General features: G+C 31.1%; 2 protein-coding genes across 3 annotated transcripts; one reads left to right on the top strand and one right to left on the bottom strand.

Annotated features, from left to right (window-relative positions):
- The first annotated feature begins 274 nt into the window (after positions 1–274).
- Positions 275–14,251, top strand: LOC144845901 (mitogen-activated protein kinase kinase kinase 1-like). Of its 2 annotated transcripts, none has more exons than XM_078703409.1 (17): positions 275–371; positions 6,411–6,549; positions 6,826–7,005; positions 7,127–7,339; positions 7,544–7,660; positions 7,766–7,920; positions 8,069–8,181; positions 8,280–8,491; positions 8,599–8,823; positions 9,166–9,287; positions 9,476–9,567; positions 9,725–10,734; positions 10,898–11,029; positions 11,161–11,455; positions 11,650–11,792; positions 12,022–12,153; positions 12,355–14,251. In XM_078703409.1, exons 2-17 carry the CDS (start codon positions 6,412–6,414, stop codon positions 12,496–12,498), a joined length of 3,423 nt encoding a protein of 1,140 aa, XP_078559535.1. In that variant the 5' UTR covers positions 275–371; position 6,411; the 3' UTR covers positions 12,499–14,251. The 2 variants fall into 2 exon arrangements, with proteins under 2 accessions (XP_078559535.1, XP_078559534.1); XM_078703408.1 differs by lacking the exon at positions 275–371 and adding an exon at positions 5,322–5,515.
- Positions 14,252–14,330: 79 nt separating this feature from the next.
- On the bottom strand, positions 14,331–18,627 carry LOC144845902 (NAD kinase 2, mitochondrial-like). Its single transcript, XM_078703411.1, has 8 exons — positions 18,159–18,627; positions 17,619–17,707; positions 16,793–17,044; positions 16,321–16,521; positions 16,136–16,231; positions 15,768–15,823; positions 15,390–15,567; positions 14,331–15,250 (listed from the first exon to the last, which is right to left on the bottom strand). Exons 1-8 carry the CDS (start codon positions 18,483–18,485, stop codon positions 15,103–15,105), a joined length of 1,347 nt encoding a protein of 448 aa, XP_078559537.1. The 5' UTR covers positions 18,486–18,627; the 3' UTR covers positions 14,331–15,102.
- Positions 18,628–18,863: the final 236 nt, after the last annotated feature.

Below are 18,863 nucleotides of genomic sequence, written 5' to 3'. Positions count from 1 at the left end.
CTACAACAATACTGTTTAGGCCGACAACAATTGGGTTTTCGGTAAGTATTTTACAAATTAAGCAGTTTAGTAAGTAATAGATAATTTAGTTTTTATTTCCATTTCGTGTTTATACGATCTTTATATTTTCGAAAAGGTTAACTCGTTTACATTTTCATCGATCGCGCCACGACGGTTCTGGTTTTTTTAAAATAGCTCATGACTCATCGTAAGAATTCTTGTATTGAAAATTCTTCTTGAAATATTCTTTAGTTTTGTAGTGCAGCGGCAGAATATAAACACGTCAGTCCTCAGCCAAGAAGATGATTATCTAATTATTGTGGTTTTGCAGCAAGTACCTGGATTTAAAACGAGTTACACTTCTTCTTCAGGTAAGAGAACATTTTATCTGAATGTCTTTTTAAGTCTTATTATGTATTATTCCACCACTTGTGAGATCAAGCCGTGTCTAAAAAAAAAAACGTCTTGAGCTGGTGGTGGTGTGGAGCGAAACTGTTAAGATGCTCCATGCATGGATGCCTGGGATAATCTGAAAACATTTAATAATAACATTTATTTTTCACGATTTGTTTTTATTATGTAATTGTGAAAGTATGAAAAAATAATTTTCTGTACAATTCAGACATATCATTTTCTCAACAATTTCAAGAAAAAATACTTATAAAACTTGTTTTGTCATGTATTTTACTTGTTTTATTTTTGTACAACATTCTTTCCATTCTTTAATATGAATTTAATTGTTATTTTATTTTTAAATAAATTTAAATATTTTCATTCCTCATTATTTTTTTAACAATATATTAAAATAATTTAAAATTTGATATTAAATATTAACAGTGCATCCTATGTTATAGACTTACAGCAAAATAGTTTTGATGAATTTGTTTTAGCCCAATTGTTTAATTTTTTCTTGAAGATACAGTAATATAAATTTCATCAGGATATGGAAGGTATTACATTTTATTTTGAAGAAAATATTATTTTTTATTGCATGATTTTTAATAACTCAAGAACTCAAAACTAATTCTGCACTTAACAGTAGATACATTTTCACATGACTAATTACATATCAATATACTGTAATGACGTCATCATCAATATCATATTAACAATCAGCAGCATCATCATCATGATAATTATCATGACAAATACTGTAAATCATAACTTATGCACTTCAATTTTTAAAAACGCAACACCAACCATAAAACCACACCCTACATAAGAGTCACATTAAAAATTACATGACAAAGTTTCCAAAATATAACTTTATTAGATATTTAACTGCTTATTGCATCATCTCATCATAGCTTATTAATATAATGGATACTTTAAATTGTAATTAGAAATTATTTTCTTTTTCTAATACATTTTCCCTCCTGAATTCTTCATCATCACAGTGTATATAATATACTCAACCACTGTTTATAGCTAATTTATAGTCAATTCAATGCGTCTTTCGGCCTTATTGTTTACCATGACGACACTACTTAGCAACGCAATTTGTATTGCGTTTTAGCTGCATAACACCAATTAATTCCATCTGCTACTAATCTAAACTAAGTTTCTAGCAAGGTTGACATTAAGTGTGGACTAAATTATTTAGACCTTAGTTTGATAATGCATAGATACACCCTGGTGAAATAACATTTAATGAATATATTATTTTTTCTATTAGAATATCAATCATACTGTGTACTATAAAATAGTCTGCAAAATAGTTTGCATTGACTGTATTGAATTATTTATATACTTGTACTATACTGTATCATAGGGAATATAGTGTGTACTGTATTGTAGAATTGAATACAGTATTGACATTATTCATAAATATTTTCAATTAAATTTATTTCCACAATACACAATAACATACAGGATAATAAATACAATGAAGTAATCATGTGGGGGAGGGTCATATAAGTTAGAAAGAGTTTGACCAACCCCAAGATATAACATTAAATACAAATATGAAAAAAAAAATGTATATAATTTAAATAGTTATTTTTATCAAATTTATGAAACAGCACACAATGGTTTGTGGCTCATTTGTTTATTGCTCAATAAATAATTAATTTTAGTTAAATTTGAATTCTAAAGGCTTTTATACTGAGCAGAATAAAGACTGGGGGTAATCCCCTTCACTCAGCACATTAAAGTTGTACTGAGACAGAACAATGCACTGTGCAGTACATGCGTCACTATTTGCATTTTTTTGCATATTCGTTTGATTGCCTATCTAAATTTACTGTTAATCTACCTTTAGGCGATTCAACAGTAAAGTAATACATTATCTGAAATAATTATTTTATAGAGAGTTATTTTTTAATTTACTTAGTAAAATTTTTTTAGCTTCCTACCTACCTTTGCAGTTATTAAATTCATAAATGAATTATGGCTGTACAGTAAAACATGAAGATGCATATTTAAAAATTAAAGTTTGATTAAATGTGTAAATCATAAATTTGATTGTTGAAGAAGAGTATACAGTAGTAATTTTATCACTTTTATACAATCTGCCAGACTGGTTTCAGTTTTCTTTCTGTATTGAATGTAGGGTATGTTTGGTACTATAATTTGTATTGTCTTTCTGAAAAATAAATGAATAATGAATGATCACATTTATGGTCTTGAAGTGACACCACAACACAGACCTACTGGTTGTTGTTTGTACAGAGCATTTTATGCATTTTTATATAGTTGTGTTGATTCATGTTTCAGTGACAGAATTAGGATTCTTACTTTTCAAAAACAAGTATTAACACCTGTTTGCTTGGATATTGCAGCTGATATCCAACACTTAAAATGTGAATTAAATTTATACTGAGATGCTGACCGAATTTAATTTCTTTATTCCTTTAAATCAACGTAAAATAAAAGACACAAATTGAGAACATATTACAACTAACTAACAAATATAAATGCCAAAAAAAAAACAATTTTGTACATTGGTTTGGATGAGTTATTTTTTGTAGAGTTTGGTGTCTTTTAAAGAGTAAATTGAAAAAGTAAAAAGTAAAATTATGTTTAGATCATTTATTTTTAGTCATCATCATACAATACATTAAGGCAATTTACCTTGTTATTTCTGTGTACATTGGCCTTTACAGTAGTTGTAGTAGTACAAAATATCATATTTAGTAATATGACTACTGCTCTGCAAATTATCCTACAGTACGATAAATTGCAGAGAGATTTGAATGATATGTTTGTAACATGTATCCATCCAAATTAGACCTTTTCAATCAACATTTGTAGTTTATTGGCCTAGTACTTACTATTATTGGTTTAAATATTTAAGTGGAAGTTGAGATAGATTTTTAATTTCAATAATGGTCTCTGTATATTAATTCATAAATATTATTCAAATGTACTGTATACCTTAGCTAATTTGTAGTGCAACTTACAATACAAATATTGTACAACGCCTCACGGCAATATGCAGTATGTACAGTGTTGTGTAGTTGAGTCATGTTGTACAGTAATGTACATGACATGTTTTTGCTGTATTGTACATTACAAGTATGTCATATTAACACACTTATCAAAAGTGCATATTTAAAGTATCGTCATAAAATACACTAAACATTTCAAGTTGCTAATTCTTAATAGATATTTAAATAATATAATAAATAATTTAATTAATTAATAATTAATTATGGAGTCCAAATACATCTGTAGATTTTTTTATTAATTATTTAAAATAAATAATAAACAAAATATTAAAGATGAATTGTCCCCCAAAAATATGAAAAATAAAGATTAATAAAATGAGACTTTGAATAGATTATTTTGTAGCTTTAATAAAGTTAATCATTTCTGTAAAAAAAATGGAAAAAATTAATGTTTTCACTTATAAAATTACAAAATAAATGGTTAAATTCAACCAAAAACCCATTGGCTGGCAGCCAATTTGACAATTTTTTGCTTTAAATTACATTTTTTTAGGTAAATACTTTTTTTTTCTATCCAATTTTTGGTCAAAGTGGATAAATATTTGGTGACATTAAAATGGCATATTCAACAGAAAAATTGTTAAGAATTAATTTTTCAGGGGGATAATACATCTTTAATTTTAAACAGAATAAGAATTTAAACATTATACCTATAGTATTCCATGATATTATTACTGCAATAGTTGAATTATTCTTGTATAGAATATCCTTGTTAATTATTCTAACAACACACATTCAATGTTTTGCTCACTAATTGATACATTGATAGAACAAGTCTAATTTCATTTAAGTTTTACAGGTAAGTACCATAAATCAAGCATTTGATGGGTAAATATATTCAAATAAAATCACCCACTTGAGTGGATTCAACAAATAAGATTATATCACACTATTGGCAGATAAGATTACAAACAAATTGGAAATGAAATTATGAGTGTTGTTCTTTCTTGAGTTGGCAAGAATCCATAATTATGAATTGTCATTGATTTGACACTGTGATCGCCCTAGCAACCATTGTTACGACGAACACACGTCACCATGTGTAAGGTTGTTGGTTATAAAAGATGCGAAGACTTTCTTTATTGTTAGGTTTGTCCGTATATCCATAAAAAAAACTAAACAAATATTAACATAAATAGAAATATGATGTATCATTTCCACATTTCGTACGTGCCTTATTTAACAGTGACGTGTAGAGAATTTGGAATGGGTAGATTCAAACCTACCCACGCTTCCACATTCATTTCCTTTAGGCATTTATAACTTCTCTGAATTTGTCTTCCTAAAATAAGTAAATAACGTGATCATGTACCAATCAATATGATTGATAGTTGGGGGAAAGCAAGTTAAAATAGTATACTGTAAAAGTCCATGATTTTAATACTGTGATAACTGTATTTGTAGGCTTACCAATCATTGATAGTTGGTTAGAGGAAGTTAAAATAGTCGCCATGCTTTTAATCTTAATTGATTGATTTATTACAGATCTTTATAAGGAATCACAAATATAGTAATAACATTTCATATACTATAATAAATGTAATTTTCCCTTAATTTTATAGCTCGATCAAATTTGAATTTTTCCACATTTATAAATATCAGAAACCCAATTTGCTACACATTAAATTATTGATAATATTTATTCCCTGGCTTGTGTGTATAATAAAGAATCAGAATAATTTTATTAAATTATTATTATTTATTAAATTCAGTTGCTCTTAAATACTAATAGTACTGAACAATTAGAGAACTTAAGAGAACTAAAGTGCATTGTTTATTTTTATGTTTCATAATGACAAAGACATCTTTTGGTTCACCTCAGTAGTTTTTACGTCTGTGTAGGAGTTTATTTGTTCAATTGTATCAAGTAAACTTGACCATTGTACCTAAGGTTTTGGCGCGTAATTTGTTCACGTGTTGGATGAGTCATCCTACAGTAGGGCTGCACGTTTACTTTAGCTTGTCAGTTAGAATTTGTTTTTTAAATATCTCCTGATGTTTGAATTTTGGGCGGTACCAGAGCAATTTATTTAGTCAGAGATGTCAGCTATGTGTAGTGTAGCAGGGTGAGTTTATATAATAATCTGCAAATGTACAGTGAACCCTTGCTTTTTATGTTATTAGTATTCATACAGAATAATGCAGAATACTACCACAGTACAGTACTGTACATACCATGTACTGTAGGATGTACTGTAGTCAATGTACATCAATTTAAAATAAAACACAGACCAGCAAGAGCCTTTAGAGGTAACCTACAATTAACTTAACTTTAATATTGTTATTGTGAGTTCACAACTTTCACTGTATGTATAGCCATTGGGAACCTTTTAAAAGAATCTCATAATTAAAAGTACATTCAATTGTTTGTCTGAACTCTACATGAAACACTGGGGTACACGATGTACACTATTGAAAGTACAGCAATCCTTGTTTTCGTCACATGATAAATCTTTCAATAGAGACAGGAAACTATTAGTTTCCTATACGTCTATTTTCAAACTACAGTACAACTATTCAGTACACACCTTTTACGGCATAAGATACTGATACTGAAATTACTCTTTATGAGCTGTTTTTTACACAAATTATCCTACAAAAAATGCGAATGTTGTGTAAGGTTTCATGCTGTAAAGAAGCTTGTATTATTGAATTAATGAAGGTATGATAGTAAAGGTGTTTGTTTTGTTTCTCTATTGTTTGATGATTACATGGTGGTAAGAGTAAGGAACAAATATTTACAGTTACACCACAAGGACTTATAACGGTAATAGTTAAGTCCATTGTTACACCATTAAACTGCTATTAGTCGTATTTCTATTATTACATTAAGCATTTGTTGGAAATTCATAAAACTATATTCTCAATAGTTGATTTCAGTCAGCTAGACCTACAGTACCATTACTCTCAATGTGTGGACAATTTAGGATTTAACAGATTAACCTTTTTCCCCCTTTCTAGTATGATGCCTGAGAAGGATACACGGTGGATATCCCGTGGCAATGAACGCTGGGATTCGCAGCAAATTCGTGAAAAATTACGCTCAATGCCAGTCATGAAGAAAAAGGAATGTAAAGAGAAGCAAACGAAGGGGCCAATGGTAAATTTATTTGTTAATTTAAACATAATAATGTATGATTTATTAATTCTTCTCAGAACATTCAATGAATTAAATTCCCCTGATAGACTTGAAGAAGGAGGTCTACACTAGAGACTGACCTACAGGATGTGACTGTGGTTAAGAAACATTAAAACTACTACTGCATACTCATTCTGATTGGCCAATACAGTACAGTGTAGATATAATAACAATATTCAATTCTAAATTAAAGTAATATTTAACTATTTCAATTACATGAATATTTACTACTATTAGGTTGTGAAGCCAACTATGGTGGCATCCACTGGGTCTATGGAACGATTGAATGTGGGTATTGGCGAACATCGATCCCCTTCCCCACAGTCAGATTCCCCCTTTAAACAGCAAGTTGTAAATGGGAGGCCTGGGTCTCCATCTTCACCAAGAATTGGCAGACGACGGGCCTCATCACCTATAGTAAGTCTCATTACACATTATTGAATATTTTCTATATTATCACCTACCGTTACTCTTCGCTTATCATAATTACCGTAATTCAAACTTTAAATTGAAAAATGTGTTCTTTTTTAAAAATTAGAATTCCAGACCATCATCGCCAACAACTGTAATTCGTCGGACGCCATCTCCACATTCAGAAGGAAATCAGATTGTACCGGATGATGTCTTTAGAAAGAGGGTTGAGAAGGCATTGCATGCTCGTCTTTATCTCCTCCATCAAATTGGTCCCAAATGCTTCCTCATTGGGGGAGACTTACCAGATCACAAGTACAAAGTGGTTGTAGGACCTCAGGTGAGTGAGTTAAACAATTTATTCAACCGATACATTCAAAATCAGTTTTTTAATCAATTTATTTCAGACTGAAACAACTGAAATGCTATTATGTTACTGACTGAATATCTTAAACATTTATGTCATTAACTTTCATACTTAGTGGACCAGTTTGACAGTTTCCAAATATCTGGCAATTAAACATTTTAAATGTACATTTTTTAGACATGTAGTTGCAATAAAGGACCATTTTGTGTGCATGTGTTGTTCGTGATGTTACGCATGTTCCAAATTCAAGAGAATGATACTAGACTTCTTTGCAAGACATTGAGAAATTATGAGGTATGTATTAAATATTTTTATCTCTCAGAGTGTGACTTAGCCAAAACACCATGTTCAGAAATCATCATTTTGTGAATAACTGCATAATTGTTTTATAACATACAGGTTGAAGATTTAGTTCAAAGGTATTTAGATCGAAGGAAGGTGAAGTTGAAGAAACCTAACCTCAACAGAAAGGAACCAAACCCACTAGAAAATCTTGAGATGACTGGATCCACCGACAGCCTGGACAGTAGATCATCATGTAGTAGTGACCAGAAGTAAGTTGGCACGATCTTAATTCTTTCATACATTTTTTATGTTCATTCTTCAGTTCTTTTCTTCTGTTAAAACAGTAAAAACTGCAATAAACTACACTTGTATACCTGTATTTTGTTTTTTAAATCATTTTTATTTTATCAATCACAGTGTTCACGAGGAAACCTGTCCAATTTGTCTTCTGGAAATGATCGAAGGTGAAAGTTTAGTAATCTGTCAAGATGGCTGCCACAACCGATTGCATCATCACTGTGTTATGATTTGTAAGCATTTTATAATTTATCCTATATATTATCCTCCTATACAAACCATAAAGTATATTTTGTATAGGAACTAATTATGTATTATATTATGTTTAAAGGGGCTGAAAATTGTAGTAAGGAAAATGAAAGTTTAAGCTGTCCTCTTTGTCGTATTAAATGGACAGTGCCACTGAGCAGCGATGATACTTCAACCATTACTTCTGAGGCTGTTGCTGGACAAACATCTCCTACTCAGATGCTAACAGCTATTGATACAGTTAATAGTAATGTTCCTGCTATGTACAAGGCCCAATACACAACTTGGGCAAAGGTAAGGAGTGTGTCTTGATGTTGAAAATATTGATACCTACGTTTGTCATAACTAAAAATAGATATAGGCAAATACAAATTATTACATTTTTCCTTCTTCCTTCATAGGTTATTGGTGAGGATCTAGTCAGCGGACTCTTCTCTCGTGATTGGTCGTTGCGTGAGGCTTCATTACACCAGATAAGTCATCATATAAGGAGCGTACTCCAAGCAGGTGCTAGCGAGGCTAGTGGAAACGATAACAATGAATTGAAGGAAATCACACAAATTGGCTTTGATATTGTTTCTGTTATGTGTGAAGATCCTGTGTATAAAGTCTATGTCTCCTCATTGGTAATTCAAATTTCCATTATTAATCAATTATGCCTAGTAAATAATAAATTACTATTTAACATATTATAATAATCATAATAAAACATTAATAGAGGTAGCATTAGTAATAAATGAAAACGATTGACTGCTGTAGTAATCAATTAATAGAAAATAATGGTATATTGAACTTGAAATCTAACAAAATATACTAACAATAGTTATAATTAGTGTGTCAAGTTAATTTTAATTGTATTAACATCAAATACAAGATAACAAAACAAAATAACAAGTGATAGTTTGTGAAACAAATCAACTTCATTAATTTGGTATCATAACCTATTTTATTGTCTTTATTTCTCTTAGAAAATGTTGCGTTGTATAATTTCGAATGAAACTTGTTACACAGAAAGTAAGAAGCATCTTTTACAATTGCATTTGAAATCTGTAATCGAGGCTATTCTCGTCAAATGTGCTGATAGTAATAGGTGAGAATTTCTACAAATATTCTTTAGATTTCTTAGTATCAATTTATCCATTGTTTTGTTATTTTTAATCCAACCATATGAAATGGGATAACCATTTAGAATATAACACCAAACAGTTTTTTTTTCATACAGTACTTACTATATGATTATTACATGACTAATTTTTATTTATTTTTCTTTAATTGAAGGCGAACAAGTCAACTATCTGTATCAGCAATTGTGGAGTTGTGCAAAGGTCAAGAAGGAGAACTAGCTGTTGGTAGGCTAATTCAAAACCAAGGTATGTGTTGAAGATAGTTATGTTATATTTTATGTATTCTTTGCTAGTTATCTTTTTGTTTAAGATTTTTAAGATTCTTGTAGAGCAGCGTTGTTAAACAAAATCTAAACAAATTTACATTAGTTAAATTGAATGTTTTTGTTTTGTTTTTATTTAGGAAGTGAAATGATTGCTATTTGGTGCGTGGACTATTTTGTCTCCACAATGTTGGTGGATGGAACTGGATGGCAGTGGTGGTTAGGCCGACTAAACACTATAAACGAACTCTTTGTCAAGTTTCCTTCTACATTTAACACAGAAAATGGTTCCGGTGAAGAACATGTTTTGACAGTGTTGAAATTTATATTTAACGTTGTTGGCCATACGCACATTATTGTTAGTAAACTAGCAAGAAGAATTTTTACAATTGTGTCACGTAGTGTTGTTCATGACATTGAAATGATCAATAAGGTCATTGACCTTATGGCAGAGCTTGAACCTCGGGACAGGGATAAACTACAGAAACGTTTACGGAAAATAATTGATGATTTTGAAAAGGTATATGAAAAGGCTTCTAACATTTGTCAGGTTAACAGCAGTGTTCAAAGTAAAATGGAAAAGACTGAAATAAATGGACAATCAAAGGTATCACAGTGCTCTTGTGGAAGTGTTGATGATGGACAAAGAAATTGTAGAAAGGCAACAAAAATTCCACAATCAAAGCAAAGGAGTAATTCCAAGACACGAACAAAACCTAACGGCAAGGACTCAGAGACATCACAAAAGCCACATTTAAACATTCCAAAAAAACGTTCATTCAGTAAAGAAAGAAAGAGATGTGCATCACCACAAGAGGCTCAAGCATCGTCACCATCACCAAATGTCTGTGCTTGTAGCGCAACAACAACTGGAGATTTTTCAGACCTGTCATTGTCACCGATGTCTCCAAGCGAGAAACCTGTGACATTCATGACCGAAGTTACAACTCCATCTCAATCTCCAGAATCACTGAAGTACCAAGATAAATCTTTAAAGTTTGGTAGTTGCAAAGATAAAGTGGAAATTGAAGAAGCAGAAGCTATTGCCAATGCTTTGGAGACCTCTCTTGGACAAAGTACTCTACCAGTGGTGCCAGGGTTGACTCTGAGTAATGACAACAATGATATTGTCATTCATTTAAGGAATGAGGTATTTATTACATTCAGAATTTGTAACATTGTATTGACTTGAAAAAAGATTTTTGAATTTGTATAAATAATAAAATAGATAAAGTGTAAAAACAAAATGAAAACTAACTAATTATTAAAAGTTTTATTTTAAGATTATTTTTTATATTATTTTAAATTTCTAGAATATTGCTGTTAAAGACCAGTACATAGAAGGTGAACATTGGTCCCGTGGGGAGCTGATTGGAACAGGAGCATTCTCATCATGTTATAAAGCCTGTGATATGCAGACTGGAACAATAATGGCTGTCAAACAGGTAATTCAAGGATTTTATACATTACATTGGTTTTAAGCTATTTAGTGTTTTAACACTGCATTTATACATTCTTATAAAAATGGACATTTAAACAAATTACTAACAATTGAAACCCTTTTTACTGATTTCAGGTATCATTCATACGTAACACAGTTCCTGAACAAGACAAAGTAGTTGACACTTTGATTGAAGAGATTTCTTTGCTTTCGAAACTTGATCACCCAAACATTGTTCGACTTCTTGGTGCCACCAAGCATAATGGCCACTTCAATATGTTCACAGAGTGGATGCCTGGTGGTTCCATTGCCTCTATTCTGGCATCATTCGGTGCTTTTCGGGAGTCTGTCTGCATGGGCTACTGTAAGCAGATCTTCAAAGGGTTAGGTTATCTTCACAAGAAGCACATTATCCACCGTGATTTGAAAGGTAAGAAATCATACCAAAATATCTCTTTAAGTTGTACAACATACAATCCTAATGTTAAAGAACATCTGTCATCGTCATAAACCCACAAGCAAGATGGTTTAGCATGCACCTTTTAGAATTTAAACTTAAATAAATCATTTCTCATTCTAAAAGTAATGAAATGCATGACACATTTTCTAATTTTGTTTTATTAGGTGCTAATCTGTTAGTTGACAGCACTGGTCAGCATCTCCGTTTAGCTGATTTTGGAACAGCTGCTCAGATGGCATCACACCTCACTGGTGCTGGAGAGTTCACTGGTCAACTGACGGGGACAATAGCCTTTATGGCCCCAGAGGTAAAGGAGAGATACATATTTTATAAGTCAGAAATAATTTTTGATGAAATAGCTCCATGCTCGCCTAACTAACCTTTAAACAACAGTAGATTAGGGCTATATGTGCATATGATTAAGTCGAAGAAAACTTTGAATATCATGTCTTGCGATATCAAGTCTGCTATCTGAATCTCACACCAATATAATATAAGATTAGAAAAAACAATTGTATTTTGTTGTGTATTTTTAGGTTCTGCAAGGCGAAACATATGGCAGAGCTTGTGATGTATGGAGTGCAGGGTGTTGTGTTATTGAAATGATAACATCGAAACCACCATGGGGTGCTGCCGCTATATCAAATCATCTTAAACTTATTTTCAAGGTTAGTATCAAATATTCAGTTTTTATATGGCATAAAACCATCATGTTGTATGATACTAAATTTCATCAAAAAGGATAATTACAACCTATATTGATTTTAACATTTTAATATCTAGTATATGTCCACACACTTAGGGGTGCTAGTGCCAAGAATTACCCCCTTTTTTTCTCCAAAATAATGTATATTCATTTTCTTCCATAGATCGCAAGTGCAAATGGACCACCGCCAATCCCAGACTGCCTTTCTCCAGCTGCTCGTGATCTTGTACTGCGATGTTTGGATTCGAATCCAAAAGAGCGCCCTAATGTAACAGATGTCCTACTTCATGCTGCCTTCACCCAGTAGCAATATCTACAGCAAGGCAATACCAATCAAAGCATTACCCTGGTGCAGAATAATTAGTGTTTGATTTTAAACAGTATTACTATTCCTTTTAGGTTGCAAATTTGATGTTTGATTACTGATTAATTTATGATGATTTGTGAGTCAATGGTTTTATAATGCTGTATATACTTCAGCTAATTGTTAAGTAGCTTACTATTTGTATAGTATTATAATTGAACTGAAATTTTATTGGGTTGACGTAATTATCAAATTCCATCTAAAATTTGAGGTGGTTTTAAATTTTATTGAAAGTATCTTAATCAAATCAAAACATCTTAAAATGGTTTATTTTAAAATATCTAATAAATACATGTCCATTGAAATTGTGAAATTTTCTATCTCTACTGCCTTTTTATAAAGTATTATATTCATTATGACTGTTCATATAAACGATTATGAAACAGTATTTTCCCATCTGTATGCAAATTGGTATTTTAATACAAATTCCAAGAATGTACTTAAGAATTTTTAAAACCCTTTTAAACACAATTTTAAATTGTATATTAATTATTAAACCGACTGTCTGTGAATTAATAAGAACCAATTGAGTGAGGCTGCTACAGGCATAAGATGCTATAGTATAATATTATTATATAGTATTGTTTTTTGTTGGCAGTGTACAGTGTACCCATTAATAATACATACTATTACTATATATATTATAGTACACTTTGTTTAAAAAATAAGACTATTAGTTGTACATTGTGTTTTGTCTTGACTTGTTAACTTAGTATGTGTGACTAATTGTCTTTGTATTGTTTAAGTCAATATGGTGATAATGAAGATGCCTTATTTACACTCAACTGCCATTCTTTGATAACTGGCTTCGTATCAAAACAATACATACTATTTCTACCCAACCATTGTGTTCTTAAATGAGGTTAACACCAACAAGAAGTATAAAGAAAATCTATTACTATGAAATGTATTAGTAATACTTGTAGAAAAATATTGATAGAAATATTATTGATGTTAATTATTAACCAACAATGAAGCCCTGTCAAGTATTAGCAATAGTTTTAGAAGTCTATGCATTTTCATATAATCGCCTTGATAAACAAAACCATCTAAAATTCTAAAACATGATTTCTGAAAGAAATTCATATTTTGTGTCTATCCTTCATAATTTAGATTAAATACCAGATATTTTTGATGAAGATGTATATTTTTTACGGTTTTAAGAAGTGTATGATACACACAGCCCTTGTACATTCCATGAGTATTGCTACTTTTAAACAAATCGATTGTTAACTTTGTCTTAAACAGTTTTCTTAATTGTAATACACTTTCGTTTGCTTTGTTATTGTTGTATTACAAGTAAAGTGAATACAAATAAAACAAATAAAATGGTATGTTTGCTTGTAATTTTCATTGATTATGATACTACCTTTGTAATTGTATTAAACTACTGTGGAGTAGCTTTGCGTCAGGGAGTTGAGTAATTGTTCAGATGTTTTGCCCTACTCCGACGTAATTTGTACTTCATACTAAGCACATTTGAAAATACTTGCGAACAAATTCGCAAGTAGTTCTCGGGTGGGACTCAAACCCACGACCTCCAGATCACTAGCCTGGCGTTCATAGCCATCAGCACAAGTTCGGTGGTCTAGAGGTATGAACGCCAGGCTAGTGATCTGGAGGTTGTGGGTTCGAGACCCACCCGAGAACCTGTTCGCAAGTATTCTCAAATGTACTTAGTATGAAGTACAAATTACGTCAGAGTAGGGCAAAACATCTGACCGATACTACCTTTGTTTATGGTATTGTTATTGAAGACACAGAATCAAAATATATCTTGGACTGTCAATCATTTAATATCCACTTGAATTCTATTCAAACGTTTTACTCTCTATTCTTAAATACAACTTAAATCCTTATGTATCGTCCTAAAAAATTCATAATGGGCAGAATACTGTGAATAAAATTAATCTTTAAGAAAAGACAAAAAATTAAAATTCAAGTAAATTTAATATGTATTAAAAGATGAAATATATTGTGATCTTGGTTGTTATATCATTTATAAAATTTGGTCTGACCTCAATTTTGCTTACCAGATTTATTTGAATTTATAAATAACTTTTGGGTACAATTCATTTTTGCATACGAGGATTGTCATTTTAACCACTTGCGGTGGTAATATACTCGAACATGCTGAGCACAAGCATAATGATAGGTGACTATGTAGGAAGCATGAATCAACACTGGTGATGTCTAAAGCGGGGTTCCCACTAGTAACAAAATTCGCTTCCAATAATTGTGTTTTCCCCCGCCTGCATGAAATCAAACCTTCAATGTTTGCAGCACTGTTGCGTCATCGGTTTCCACTTGTGATTACTTTGCACTGTTGCGTTCTAGTGGGAACCACACTTAAATGGCCAATATGCAGCAGCCATTAAAGCGTTATTGCAATTTCAGCTTTGATCCTGGAGCTGCTGATCTAGCATAGAATCTTTGATTGCTCTGAAGTGATGAAAGGTACAGAAATGACCCATCCAATTAAAACTTTGCAACCAGATTCTGTTTAATATCATTTTCCTTTGTGTTCTTGAAATCCATTTCCATCAATTAATCATCATCTTCAATCAACTCCAGTGTTCTTAAGGCATCCTCTTCCTTCGTTTCTAAAGTTGCTTTGCAACCATCGTTGAAAATGTAAGAGTGTCCACTGTCTAGGACAAGGCAGGCATCAAAACATCGAGACCTTATTGTGATCCTTCAAAAAAATAAAACAAGTCATTGTAAAATTCAATATCTTAAAAAAAAAATCAATCCCATTCTAGTTTTCATTAAAAAAAAATAGTCTCATCACGAAAATCCAAAACTTTAAAACAAAAATTGTATATGAACCATACTTTTTGGCAAACCCTCTAGGAAAATCAGCAGCAAATATTCTGTTAACAACTGGGTCACGAACTGTATAAGCCATCCTCACATCTGATGGATCAAATACTAGAGAATCATTGAAGCGATCAACTATACGATTTACTGATTTGGGACATTCTGGTATATTGCAGCCAGTTTCATCTTTAACTGTGTAAGAAATAAATACAAAATTAAATTACAAATTTGAATATGTATGTAATTTTAAAGCTGACAAGAGCTAATTAAAATGACAATAGAAATGCCATAATAAAGGTAATGTTACTAAAAATAAGACACTTAGGTATGAATGTGTACAATGGCAACCTATTGAGAGTGAGTAAACAACCAATCATGTAACAAATACTCACCTATTCTTAATATTTCTTGCAGACTCTGATAAGATAATTTATTTGTGTTAAAAGACCTGAAAAGCAAATAAAACAATTATTAAAGTGAAAACAGCATTTAATCAATATAAATTGGTTTTTGAGATACTGTAAATCATATTCCTAATTGAGATAATGTGTTGGTGGCACATCCATCAGTTACTTGAGTCACAGAATGGTTTCTTTTCATGTTTATATTAACTAAAGGCCTTGCTAGTCACTAGAATTGCTGCTGCATTTTTTTTAAATGTCTACAATTTTAAAATATTGTGAAAATAAAAAAGACATCTATTCAAAAAATTGATAAACAAAAATTGAAACATTTGAGAAGCGCAGGCAGGTTTTCTTACCAGGAGGTGGAGCCTGAACCTGTGCAAATTGTAATTCCTGAACTCTTCTGTTTCTCTGCAGGTCCATCGTCAATGTTTAGCACATAATAAGATACCCTACAGATAAAAATAAATACATTTATATTTTTTGTAGTGTACACATAAATTGATTGCATATTTGTCTTCAGGGGTGGTCTAAAACTTACACTGATGATAATGTTTCACCAATAAAAACTTCATTGAGAGCCTTGATAGGTAAAACATGTGGACCCGGTGTTGATGGTGGTAACTTTGCATTTTCTCGCATTTTCCAATGCTGTTCCCGGTGATTTTGATCCTGTAAATCGACTGGTTCTAGTGGAATAGCTCCCTCTACTGTTACTCTGATCCTTTGTCGCAGCTTCCACCTAAGCAAAAATAAGTTTAATCCATGATTTATACAATAAAATCTGTTTGTTTTTTAATAGACTTGTATGATCCATTCGAAAGACTGTAGAATAGATGTAGAAAAAATAGGGGTTATTTATTGTAGGGTTTATTTTATTAATATATATATTAATATAATTTAATTCAATCTTCAATTTATGGTTACTGTATAATTATGTATATATTAATATTACTCATAAATATCAACAGTTTAAAAAAAGAAAGAAAGAAGAAAAAGAGTCAAGAACAAACCTGAACTTTCCTTGTTGTATTTTAAGAATCACATCATTAAAATTGGCTGTGTATTTATTTGGTAAACACAGGTGGCCCTCTGAATTATGCAAATCTGTGTTGATTCCTATGAGAGGTTTGTTATCATGAATCTTACTAGCTGCCGACAGATATGTTCCGTCACCACCCGCAGAGATCACAAGGTCAGCCCAATCTATGCTCTCTTCATTATATTCCTGTCTGTGAACAACCCTATAGTGGATTTCATTCTTTCTGTAATCATGAATTTTTTTTAAACATCAAATATTTAATTATATTAAAACACATTACTTCTTTTTTATTTTTTCTCAATATGTTTAATATGGTGATTAAAATTGTATAAAAGATATTAATTGTTAATTTATTAAATCTGTGCATGTGTGAAATATCTGCATTAATATCATTAATAACTAATTTACACTCTGACTTACTTAACTAAATATAGGCAATTTGTGCAGAAATAAAATAACAAACACTGACTGATTTATAACCTTATTTGTTTACATTATATACCAATTAGGGAAATTCCCAATTAGTATAATAAAGTAAATATATTATTAGTAAGCTGAAAAAATTTGAAAAAGACAAATTAGTAGAGGAATCAACTGATTATGTTGTATTAAAATATATTAAAATGTTGATATACTGTATTATTTATTATTATAAAAAAAGAAATACATATATATAAATAGTATCTGCATGTACATATTATATACAATAAAAGATTTATATTGTTAAGATTTGCATAGCACCATAATATTAGCACTACATTTGATTTTTAATATTTAATAAATCATTAATTACTTACTCTAGTACTGCACACAGCTGTTTTAAATTTCCTTGATGAATCTCATTCCGTTGTATTAGTTTATTGTAGTTGGACCCTCTTTCTGCAAGCTTAAAGGAATCATTTAAAATGCTTTATTACCAGCAGTACCGCAATTATAGACTTTTGCAACGACAAACAAGGGAAATATTACGGTAGGTTACAGGTATACCATATTTTCCAATAGCTAATTAGTATAGTATTAGTAGTATGTCTTGCTTTGTATATTTTATGCAATGTGGTGTTGCATAATGATGTTACAGCTATTGTAGCTACTGTAATTCAATATGTTATGTTGAATATTCATATACAAAGAGAGAAACTGATTTCAAAGTTTAATTTGAATGATACAATATGTTGGACAAACATAATCAATGAAAAGAGGAAATGATACACAAAACAAAAGAATTAGATAAAAAAAAACTTCATAATATAATATTAATAATTAACCAAGCTACAGAACAGTAGGTAGGACATACTCATACTGTGTAGAAGTATGCTGATCTAATGTACTTAACTTACCAACTCTTCAAGTTTAGCTTCAGAAATACCAACATGCCGCATGCGTTCATATTCGTATCTTGTTATTTTAGATAAAACAAGAGCTCGTTTCAACTTTAAAGGTTCAACCATATTTGAATAATTTCTTTTTGGTTGATTTGCCGAAGGCCTACTAGGCGCATCCCTTCCGGTGCCCAGCAAGGGCGACTGCTTGATAAATCCCGCTAAGCTGTACCTGACGAACAGCGAATGTACCGGATTTTTGGGGCCTGGGACTTGACCCAAATTGTTGTTTTTTATCCTATTACAAAATCTCTGTAGATTCTGTAAACGATGGGTGATGACCATTTCGAATAACTCTTGCCTGTAGTATTATGCAATACTTATCATGATGATTTTCTCTGCAGGAAAAAGAAAACAAATTAGAGGTAACAATTTCTGCATAATGCGCGATGGGTTTCCCGTGAAAATTAAAGTAAACACGACTACGGGGTCATTCTACAACTGCCGACGACGGAAGTCACTCATGACCTACTTTCAGGCAATATCAGTTTCCTTAAAACATTAATCTCAAATGTAATTAAAATAACGATGTTTTCCGATGATTTAACTTAGCAATTCATATAAAAAATATTTTTAATTAAAAAACTATTAGTAAACATTGTAGTTTAATATTATTATTAAAAAAACAGTCGGCCAAAACAATTCATAAAACCGGAAGCGGTT

This window comes from Antedon bifida, chromosome 6, assembly GCF_963402885.1.
Source record: "Antedon bifida chromosome 6, ecAntBifi1.1, whole genome shotgun sequence".
Lineage (NCBI taxonomy): Eukaryota > Metazoa > Echinodermata > Crinoidea > Comatulida > Antedonidae > Antedon > Antedon bifida.
Note: the sequence above shows the minus strand (reverse complement) of the source record. Positions and strands in the feature narration are given on the sequence as shown.

Excerpts from the sequence above, each read along its gene's own strand:
- LOC144845901 (XM_078703408.1), top strand. The coding sequence starts at position 5,490 with ATGTCAGCTATGTGTAGTGTAGCAGG. Across the intron at positions 9,568-9,724 it reads TAGGCTAATTCAAAACCAAG|GAAGTGAAATGATTGCTATT; the intron begins GTATGTGTTGAA and ends GTTTTTATTTAG. Across the intron at positions 11,793-12,021 it reads TAGCCTTTATGGCCCCAGAG|GTTCTGCAAGGCGAAACATA; the intron begins GTAAAGGAGAGA and ends GTGTATTTTTAG.
- LOC144845902 (XM_078703411.1), bottom strand. The coding sequence starts at position 18,485 with ATGGTCATCACCCATCGTTTACAGAATCTACAGAGATTTTGTAATAGG. Across the intron at positions 17,045-17,618 it reads CAGCTGTGTGCAGTACTAGA|AAAGAATGAAATCCACTATA; the intron begins GTAAGTAATTAA and ends TCATGATTACAG. Across the intron at positions 16,522-16,792 it reads ATACAACAAGGAAAGTTCAG|GTGGAAGCTGCGACAAAGGA; the intron begins GTTTGTTCTTGA and ends ATTTTTGCTTAG.